This window comes from Buceros rhinoceros, unplaced genomic scaffold (assembly GCF_000710305.1).
Source record: "Buceros rhinoceros silvestris isolate BGI_N320 unplaced genomic scaffold, ASM71030v1 scaffold3967, whole genome shotgun sequence".
In the NCBI taxonomy this organism is placed as follows: Eukaryota; Metazoa; Chordata; class Aves; order Bucerotiformes; family Bucerotidae; genus Buceros; species Buceros rhinoceros.
The window spans coordinates 25,081-35,733 of NW_010422612.1; the positions used below are offsets into that span (position 1 = coordinate 25,081).

Here is a 10,653-nt window from a genome sequence, read left to right on the forward strand (position 1 = left end):
AGCCCTTTACTTCATCCTTTCCAACCCCCCCACCCCTCATTTCACGTGTTTTGGCGTAGTTCCTTTACCCAGTTTCATTCTTCTTACCTATCCAGTCTTAGCCAAATGTTACCCATTTTATCTTACTTTCTAGCTAACATTATTTCTCTCACTTCACTACTGAGCTCATCTTTCCACTTCCCCTCTTGCTTATGGACTGAGTTTCTGCCCCCACACTCCCCATCTCACTGTCTTTTTCATCTCCCCTAAATTTCACCTCCACCTCTTGACTATGAGATGACATAGCTTACTGGGGTTTGAAGGGAATGAGCACTCAGACTCCTTAGAGGTTTCAGAAACATATCTACTAAGCACATATAAAACATGTTTTTTAAAGGTTGTGACCTGGATATCCTAGGAAGGATTTTCTTAGGGATGGTAAAAAGCACATTAATACTTTACAAAGACTATCCACTCCTGACAAAACCTGAAGAGGCTAAAGCACAGTACAGACGATGTCACAGAAGCTTTTCAGGTCTCTTCTTCAGCCTCACTTTCAGAAATAGTTAAGCCATGCTGGGTGACACTTTCCAAAGTAAACTGGCCCAGAGCAGATGTGCACCTCAGAAATTCTCAGTCCACATCACTACAGTTTCACAAAATTGCAAGCAGCTGAAATGGGAAGACACAGTATGTGGTTCTGCCCATAAAATAAGAGAAAAATGAAAGCTATTAGTAACATGTTGGCATCTGACTTGATGGCCACTCTGATATCAGTGACTTGTCTGAAATCATGGTGCTAACTGAGCAAAGAATGTCATTTTGTCTTGCCAGGCTTTTACTGACTGGTTTTGTAAAGGTTGGATCGCATCCACAAAGCGGTGATATTGCCCCATATCAGCCTGACGTGCGCATGGCTGTTCTGTAACCTTCTCCTGACACAGGCACCAGCAATTCTTGCTGGGTTTGCACTGAACTTTTGTTATTACCAAATATCTCATCCCTTGCTCGTAGGTTCTACTATGTTCTCGTCTCCATAACTTCACTTTGTGTTTGTCCTCTTGTGCACTCATACCCCTTTAAGTTCTGGAGCTGTCTGCAAACCTCATCAATATCAAATTTATGCCAGGAAGTACAAATCTGCCAGCCAAGACACAAAGCGGTCACAAGGACATAGAATTCCTGTAAAAATTAAATTAGGCAAAAAAGTCTTCTAAAATCCCAGACAGACCTAGCAAGTTAACAATTCACATCAGTGATGAAATATGATTAACTGCTGTGATTCCATAAGAGAAGTGGGCTTTGGTCTTCCACAGAGCTCCCTGCAGTATTATTGTTATTATTAGTAAGCTCTAGGCCCTGTGTCTGTAAATAAGTTTATTTTGGGGATGGTGCAACAGAAAAAAAATTCTTGGAGGATAGGAGCGTTACCAAATAACCCCACAAGGGCTGAGTTGCTGCCCTTACACAAAGCTGGGAGCTAAGCCGCTGCTTAAGACAGTAACAGATTCATTTTATCGCAAACTCACCATTTACCTTGGTTTGAGCAGCTCAAGACTCCAGCCCAAGGTTTACAAACCTTGTCTATATCTATGTTCTATAGTTATTTAGTTCAGACCTTTCAAACATCAGCATACTGCTTATTTAAAAGGCGTAACAGGAGGAAAAGCAGCGAAGACAAAGCAGAGAATTGACTTAAAAAATGATTAGCCTTTGTCAATTAAAATATTTACTTTTGACAAAGTCCTAATCACTCAAAAATATTCAATCCAGTCTCAAAATAGAGGTTCAAGTGACCCAATTTATTCTTGGAACAGTCACTTGCTCTCAGGATTAGGAAGACCGTGGCATCCAGAGCAAGCGCGAGCCCTCTCCCCTCTTATTACAGTTAATCAGGAACATAAATACTATAAGGGAGCTGAGCCCCTGCAAACTCACCAGGCTGTGCATAATTTCCACTCCAGCTGGGTTCACCGTGAGCGCTTCATCATACAATTGCCTGGCCTCCTCCAAATTGCCTCTCGTCTCTGCAAGCCTCCCACGCATATACAGTACAGCATGAGACGTGGGGAAAAGACTAGCTGCCTCCTGGATACAAAAGCCTGCTTCTTTGAGATGCTGTTGTTCCATGAAGAGTTCAGCTAAAACAAAACAAAACCAAGAAATCAAAACCCACCCTGCCGTCAGTTGAAATAAGTCAGAGATCTTTCTTCACAATTAGTCACGTATCAACTTCCCCAAGCCCAGTAAACACGAGGCCGTGGTGCTGCAGCAGTGCTCGCTCCTGTGGTTAGTGCTCACTCTCGCGAGTGGATCCACCGAGTGGATGGGTTTTGTAACGTTAAGGGCTCTATGCAGATGTCCACGGACATCTTTAGGTGTTGTCCTGACAGAGGATGGCCTGAAGGGTTTCTCAGTCAGGAATGTAAACAGTGCTGAAGGGAGCCGTAAGGAAGCAGGGCTGGTAGCCACTTGGAGCCATCGTATAGGTTTCCAAACAATCTGGGGGGAAGGAAGAACAAAATAAGCCATCACTGTCTTCTGAGAACTTTAAACATGTCAGGGTAATGGGATACATCTGACCAAGCTGGACATTAGGCAACTGATGTAAAAAGAGTATTTCCACATTTTAAAAGATGATTTAATGTGTTCCTCTCTGCTCGTCTAGTTTATGAAATGTCCCAACTTTTCAGACTACTAAAACCAAAAGGCTTTTACCATAGAGACCTATTTAGAGAGTGTGTTCACACAGTCACTTCCTCACACATGCTCTACAGAAAAACAAAAGAGAGCTCTTGGAAAAGGCTGCTTCGACATTTACTTTCCTCAACTTTCAGAAACTGTTAGAGGAGAAATGTAACAGGCATACTAATGCGCTTGGCTGCCAACTTGTTAATCACATAATTTCTCATATTAACCATAAATTTCATAACTTATCGCATGATTAAATGTTAACATTTCCCAGGATTTGGACTAGACCATTGTTGGACTAGGTGATCGTTGTAGGTCCCTTCCAAGTGAAATAGTCTTATCCCAATTGTAGATTTACTATGCATTAAATCCTTGCAAAAAGCTTCCAAAGCGATACTCGATTTTCACTGCCACACCTAACTGATAGGGGAAACTTCATATATATCTATATAGGCACACATGTACATAAAACAATTCTCTCTTCTCTGGCCCATAACCTGTTCGTGTTCTAGACATCAGCACTGCAAAAACTCACTTTTTTCGTTTTGTTTTGTTTTGAACTAATGCAGTAAGTACTGACAGTTCAAGAGTTCCATTCACAGTGACTAACTCCAGCCCCAGGATTTAGACAAATAACTCTGCATTTAGACACAACCTTAAGTGCCCTGACTTTTGAAGGTAGTGAATATTCCCAGGAAGTCTCTTTGAGGGGGGAACTTAGCCAGAAAATCTCTCTTCGACAGCGCTGAAACTCTGCCAATCTCCAGATGCCGGGAGACCCGGATGACCGCGGGGACTTGGCATGCGGACATGGAGCTTGCTGGCTGGAGGGGAGCAGGAGAGCATCTCGAAGGCAGTCCTGCCTGACGGTGGCAAGGCTCCTCCTTGGTCTAACATGAGACTGGGACCACAAGGAGCACCTCTGTTGGCGCACTGGAAGCGATCGTGCGCTGCAACGACAGCGTGGCTAACACCCTTCCACTCCTGAGTGGTCCTTCTAGGAGAACTGCGAGACTTTGTCGAGAAAACGTTCCAATATTTCTTAGCCGTCCCTAGGATGTGCCACAGATAAATGTCATTCTCCAAGGCTGTCACCATGAGCGCACCATTAGCTCCCTGGTAAAAGCTACACTCCTTACCAGTGCCTCGTACGCCTTTCTCTCCAGGCACTCGCTATAAAGTCTCAGCGCGCTCCCCTCGCCGTGGCTCCCGGGGGCTGCAGCTATCTCCGCGAACAGAAAGCGAGGCCACGCGCCTCGTCGAGCCGAGTGTGAGCGCAGCCGCATCTGGCAGTTTGCGGGAGGACAGTATTGTACTTGCCCTTCCCCGGGAACAGAGTGGCTCCTGCCAAGTGCCGCCCAGCAGCTGACGCGGCGCGTGTGGCAGTTGTCAGGATGGGGATGTGCAAAGTGACGATTCCCATCTGGAAGATAAACTCTGCGTTTGCAAAGTTAGCACAAATGTAGCGGCACAAAAGAAGGGGTGAAATCCTGGCACTGCCTGAATCAGCGGAAGTTCTGGATGCTGCCGTGTTAAAAGGTCTATTAGCAACTAACAGCACAGAGCGACTTGTTTCGTTCCAGAAAAGAAGGGGGAGCAAGGGGGTTTCGCAGCGAAACCAGGCGCAGATGGTGTTTCGATGCATACAGAACGGAGAGTGCTTACGCTTTCTTTCAACGGTGCCTGTAAATCTTCTCCAGTAATAACCGTTATTTAGAGAACGTGCAGCAACACAGAATCTAAATAAGAGCTACAACTTGTGTTTGTGGAATATAACGCAGCGTATTAAAGCCCCGTCCATTTCTTTGCAGGCTCAACCGTCAATAAAAAATGATTTAGTGGTGTGGGAGGCCTAACCTGCATAAGAAAAGCCTGAGAGAGATTCCTTTGGGTTACGGGAGTTAGGGAGAGCACCCACCCTGCTAAAAACAGACATCAAGGGAAATCATTCAGGCCTGCATTAAAATGTGTTTTCTGTAAACTCATTTTTCACTTCTGTTACAGACTCATTTGATTTACAGAGTAAGATACGCTTACGCAACATGGGATAAAAACACAGCTAGAAAGCAAACCCCCAAACCAGGACCTCGCTCAAGCTCTCATGGTAATACTCTGCCTCCTCGATGGTCCTGAAGGCACTGGAACACCCGCCCCTGCGGGAGCCGGGTCGGCAGCTGCTGCCCAGGGGATTATTCAGCCTATCTCCCTGCATCCCCGAGTCATGCTGTACGTAAACATCTAACCGAGCTCTGTCAGAGAGACCTGGCACCCAGTTCTACCCCCAGCAGAGGGTGTCTCCTCAGGCTGACACCAGTGCAGGAGGTCTGTGGTTTTTACACCGTGAAAGGTCCAGTGCTTCAGGGAAACCATTTATGAACCTCCAGTTGTTGGACTACATTGTTCTTTGCAGCTCTGAATCTAAAGGCCATGTTTGGAAGCTTCCTTGCTCTCTCTCACCTCACACCACAAAAACGTACACAAATTCACATTCTGTTTTGAACCAAGTACCACCAGAGGCTCTCTGAACGCTGCTGAGCAAAGAGAGATGATGGTCCTGGATGTACCACCTTCCCAACAAGCCTCTCTGGAGCAATGCTAGAAATGGTGAGTGTCAATGCTGACGGATTATCAGCCCACGGAGTTTCACGTCCTGCTCCAGCAATGAGAAATATCCAGGAGCCTCAGGAATGGGCGAAGGAATCCAAAATGCCCAGTACTCATACAAGGCCAAGACGCCTTCTGATTTTTTAAATTCATTATTGATAGAAAGAAACGTAAACCAAGCTGGAGAGTGTAGATAAAACCCAGTACCCCCACGAGGACTTTCAGATGAAGAGAGATGGGGAATTTGGTGATCCTTAGCCTGCACCAGAGCAGCCTAGGACAGGACTTGCTAAACTAGGAGGCTTAGCAGAACTGCTGCTGGTTTCTGAATGTCACTAGTGACATTGCGGAAGGGACGAAGCCAGCCCGCTTTCCCATTTCCATCTCCAGCGGGAGACGTTCCTCACCCCTCCTAGCGAGGACACCCCGCAGGGCAGCCACCGTCGCAGTACGCCTTTCTCTGCAGCAAGAGCTGCGTAATAAAGGACTCCCTCCTGCTCCCCCTCACCAGGCTCCAGCTTGTCACACTGCTTTGTGTCACTGTACAGAGCCACAAGCACCAGCAGTGCTCACAGAGCCCAAGAACTCAAGCAGCGAACGGGGAAGTTCCAATTTTGAAACACTAAAATTTGAAAGTGGTTTGGGTTTTGTTTTTTCAAACCAAATATCAGAATTGTTTCAGCAGCCAGAGCTGCATCATGGGACAGCACCTGATCCCAGCTATTGGGGCAACGTCACTAAAGGTGCCTCCCAAACCGGGTAACCACCTTTAATATCAGAGCTAACAATCTGAGAGGGCTTAGGATCGCTAAAAGCTACAGGGAAGAAGAGTATTTAAATCCCCGAGCGCGGGCTGAGCAAATCCGAGCTGTGCTGGGCGAGCTGAGGGGCTGCCAGGGAGGGCCCCTGGCTGCTGCCGGGGCACCCGCTCTGCGGCTGTGCGGCCGCGGGCCAGCTGGGCTTGAAGGTTCCAGCCCACTGGCCCCAACGACACGTTCTCATGGAACAAAGCCCATCTCCTCTAACACAGTTTTTTCCCAGGAATCAGCCCATATGGAATAAAATAAATAAATCACAAGCATTTTGTGAAGGGGAAAAAAAAAAGTTCCTGCTGTACATAGCTCGGGGGAGCAGATGTTTTTCCATGAGCTCACTGCTCTCTGCTACACTGGCTCTTTTTACATTTCTTGTTCATGGCATGTTCATTATAATATTTTTTCCCTAGGGTAAACTTTAGCATGTTCCTGAGACAGCAGGTAGCCCGCTCCAGCCCCACAGTGAGTACACGGAATAGTTCTCGTAGTCATTTTTCTTTAAATGCTCCTTTAAATCAGCCTGAGGTCTACCTGGTGAGGTTCGCAGCCTGTGCTGGGCAGGCAGTTAGCCAATCTGAGATCAAATTACCAGACCGACTCTGCTGCGAGTGGCCATATTTGGTAAAGTACTGGGTTAGTCAAGAAGCTAAACTGTCAGATATAAAGTACTAGTAAAGACAAACAAAGTGGACATTGTAGTTAAAAGTAAAGCTTACAACAATATAGCACCAGGAGCTGGAATATCAGAACTCTTATTAAAACTGGCTTGCAGCATTCTAAAATGCTCCGTATAAATAAAGCATAGGGTTATTACTGCCTGGAAATATAACCACACATACTTCAGCTAAGAAGTCACTTCAGTTACCCACAGAGCTTCAAACTATTACAACTATTTCTTTTCAGTACTGACACTCTGCTCTCCGTGTCGAAAGTGATGTCAAAGGAAGGTAAATTATGGTCATAATGTTAACGATTTCAAGTACATTTCCTTTAGCCAAACAGCATGACTGTATTTTCTAAATAGAAATGAGGAGTGCTGGCCCGATTTTAAAAAAGGAAATTGGGGGTAGAAATAGTTCCTAGGTCAGACATTTCTCTCAGTAACACAAGCAGTACTATAATCAGTCTCCTCCAGGATTCCTCTTGCAGCTCCTCCTGCAACAAGAGGTGGACGGAGTTAACAAGCTTTACCGGTGCTATGGAAGTTCCTTCTCTCCTCTCGAAGGTGAATTCATGCTCTCACTCATGATCAGTAGAATGAAGAGGAGAAAGGAGCATATGGGCCACCTCTCCTGGAGCTGCACCACCACAGCATGCACACTGCAGCGCCCTTCCCGAGCACGCCCTGGAGCGAGCTTCTTCGCAGGCTTGGGGCCAAGAGTGATGGTTAGGTTTATTAACACCAAAGCCTAACGAGACGACTCCTTTTCAGAAGCCACTACACTTCCAGAGGACCGGGGGTGTTAGCGTTAAAAGGGACCAGACAAGCTGCGTTGAGTCTCTGCTGCAGAACACTGGAAAACAGAGTGTGCCTGGTAGTATTCCAAGCATGCCTGCTGCAGGGCGTGACAACCTCTCTCGTCTTTGGGGACAGCAGACCTCATGCTCTCCCAAAGCTCACTGTGACCACCTGCAGGGGAAACGGGACGATATGGAAGCCTGCTGAAGAAATGTGCCGAGATCCTGCTGCAGATGACTGAACTCCCCGCTGGCCCTTCAAAAGATGGCTGGACACGAGATTAAGAGTGAGAATTCAGTTTTATTTGGATGTATGAAAGAGAAGAGGACCAGAGACCACTGACCCATCAAACAGCTCTTTGGTTGCTTACAGGAGGCTACAAAAACCAGCTTGACGAAGTTCACTGGGAATTGCTGCTGGGAAAGACAAGGTGCAGCATCTCCTACGGTGCAGCATATTTGGACTCGGCGGCTGCAGTGCCAAAGCTGCTGTTTTATCGTCTTCCTGAGGGCACTGCGCTGGTCATAAACTCAGAAAAGTTACAGGGAGGACCCTGAGTCTATGCTCTCTCATGCACAAGGTAAGTATCTTCAGCACCACGCCAAAGAGATGGGCTGTTTGCAGAGGGTGCGCAGCCTCGCCTTCAGCCACCGTTAAAGGACTGCACGTAATTCTCACTCACTGAGACACCCATTAGGAGCGCAACAAGGGCTCTGAAGCTCCCAGGATGTTCCTGCATAAGGCAGGAACACCTACTGCAGCTGCAGGCAGAGGATGACACCGCGAGGACTCCCCTAAACCGACAGCTACCGCCCACTGAAGGTCCCTTGTGCAAGTGAGGTGCTGGCTTTGTGGCCTGGCTGCTGTATCGACAGCCGCGCAGAGCTGGGGCTGCCTGGGTTCGGGTACCTCTTCCCAATCAAAGCCCAGACAGCTCTGACTGCATCAGCTGGATGGTACCATCAGCCTTCATGCCTTGCGATATGGAGAGGCAAGGGAACTGTAATGGCTCAATGAGACAATGGCAGCCTGGTGCCCTAAATCCATAGCCACGCTCACAGACAGGGCCAGCCGCCTCCTCCTAGCGTCTGGGCAGCACGGAGGCTTTGCTGTAAATTCACGGTATGCGAGGTTAGGAAATGGTAGTAATTTTATCTAAAGATTTACGATTCACGCTAAAAAGGTTGAAGTGATAATGACAACAAAAACAACACCACACAAGTCATTTCCCAGCGGCAGATTAACATTGCTCTCCCTTTAGGGCTAGGACACTGAGGGATGAAAGAAAGAGTGAGGCAGCTTGCCTCGCCACAGGGTGAGTCACTGACTGAAAAAGGCCAAGTCCAAGCTAAACCTGCTAGAAATCTACAGCGTACTGGAGCAGCTCTTCCACGAGTACGAAGGGACTCCAGACGCAGGCATCAGAACGTTATGCTCATCGCCTGCTGCTTTCCAGAGCTGTTAATTTTGGGGTGAGCTGTAACGCAAAAGCAGGTGACTACCTCAAGTGTTTTTACCCATGCTTTTCTGTTTGATTTGGTGTTTATGAATATCTCTCTTTCGGAAGTTCTCAAATTCTTACAAGTATACCTGTTCCTCCTTCCCCCTCCTTCCAGATGGGAAAGATGCCAGTACAGAGGGTCAGTGATACCCTTTGGATTCTTCCACTCACCGAGCCCAGGCTAAGATCTGACACGCTTCGGAGGACTCCTCTAATTATTCAGGCACTGTGTCCTTCTCTGCAGAGGGTAAAGCCTGCCCCCAAATACCCGTATCTCTCACAATAGCAGAATGTAGCGACGTCCACCCGGCTGCGAGGAGAGAACGGGCAGCACCTCACCATCACGCATCCATAACGCGAACTGACGTCAACACCAAAATTACAAAGCCATCAGAGTACATATTGCAGAATATCAACTCCGATTCAAGTCCAGTTGAAAGTAAGCATGAAAAAAACCCCAAGATTTAGAAAATGAAAGGATAAGGCAGAGAACTTAGAGCTTATAAAAATAAATTGTCTGAAAGAATTAATTAGCACCTTTGAGAAAGGCCCGAAAAGTAATCGTAGCAATTCACAGCTAGCTCACCCCAAGCACTAGCTCTTTATTGCTTCTGTCTTCTCACACTGCAGCAAAAATGTAAACTGTCTGCAGCATGATGGACAACAGGCACCTGATTTCTCGTCACAATAAACTCCGGGTCTTTCTTGCTCCCCACCAGCCTCCTCTGCAGCCTTAAATCAGGAGCATAAACTGAATAAAGCAGAAGTAGGGATTCTGAAGCCCCCAGACAGCGCTGGCGTTTACACACGCACACGAGCCATAACGTGACCATTATGTCATTAACTGAAAGGATGATGCACTCTGTAAGGGAAAACTTCTTTTGTTCTTTAACACTTGGTCAAACTGTAACAAAAGTGATGTCACACATTTTGTACCAGAACCGAAGCCTAATTAGTAGGAAATGGCCCACAAAACCAGCTGTAAAAATCTTTGCTGCGAAGTAGGGTGAGACTGCCAGGTTTCCGGTGAGAACTGTCAACTGTACAGAGCAGCTAAATGAGAATTTGAAAGGTTCTCCGGCATACGGAATAGCGAATTACCAGCAAGGTTCCAGCGGGCTCTGCTTTTCTTCGTGGCAAATGGTAGCAGAGACATCTGAGAAGCAATCACAGCACTCAAATATAATTTCAGGCACACAGCTGTGGGCCCAGTTGTGGAGCAAAATCGCAGGGTCAGAACTCTTTTATCAGTCCTGAAATATTGGAATGCAAATGGCAGAATGTGCTGCTGGGTGACTCATTCCTCACCAACTGTCCTATGTAAAACCCTTTCCTGAGTCTGGAGATGGCTTCTGGGTAGAGATCCTTCTCACTGTGCTCCTCTCCCTTCATGTGCTCTGCTGTAGCATCTCCGCATGAGTGTCTCAAAATGACATGCAACCGGCAAGTCCTTGGGAGATCCAAGCAGTCAAGGATACAATGAGTGGAGGACTTGCTCTTTTTAATAATTTTCACTTAAACCTCAGCAAAGATTGGGAAGTTCCGGGTCTAACTAACATTTAATACATGGTTTGCTCAGTCTTACTACACGGAAGCAGATCGGA

General features: G+C 46.9%; 1 protein-coding gene across 1 annotated transcript in view; it reads right to left on the reverse strand.

Moving 5' to 3' along the window:
• Positions 1 to 1,694: 1,694 nt before the first annotated feature.
• Positions 1,695 to 10,653, reverse strand: part of TTC7A (tetratricopeptide repeat domain 7A) — a gene marked incomplete at its 5' end in the record, with an annotated part of 107,633 nt that continues 98,674 nt past the window's right edge. Inside the window, one exon of the mRNA XM_010140088.1 lies at positions 1,695 to 2,120. Coding sequence (XP_010138390.1) covers positions 1,813 to 2,120 — 308 coding nt within the window. The remainder of the gene's footprint in view (positions 2,121 to 10,653) is intronic.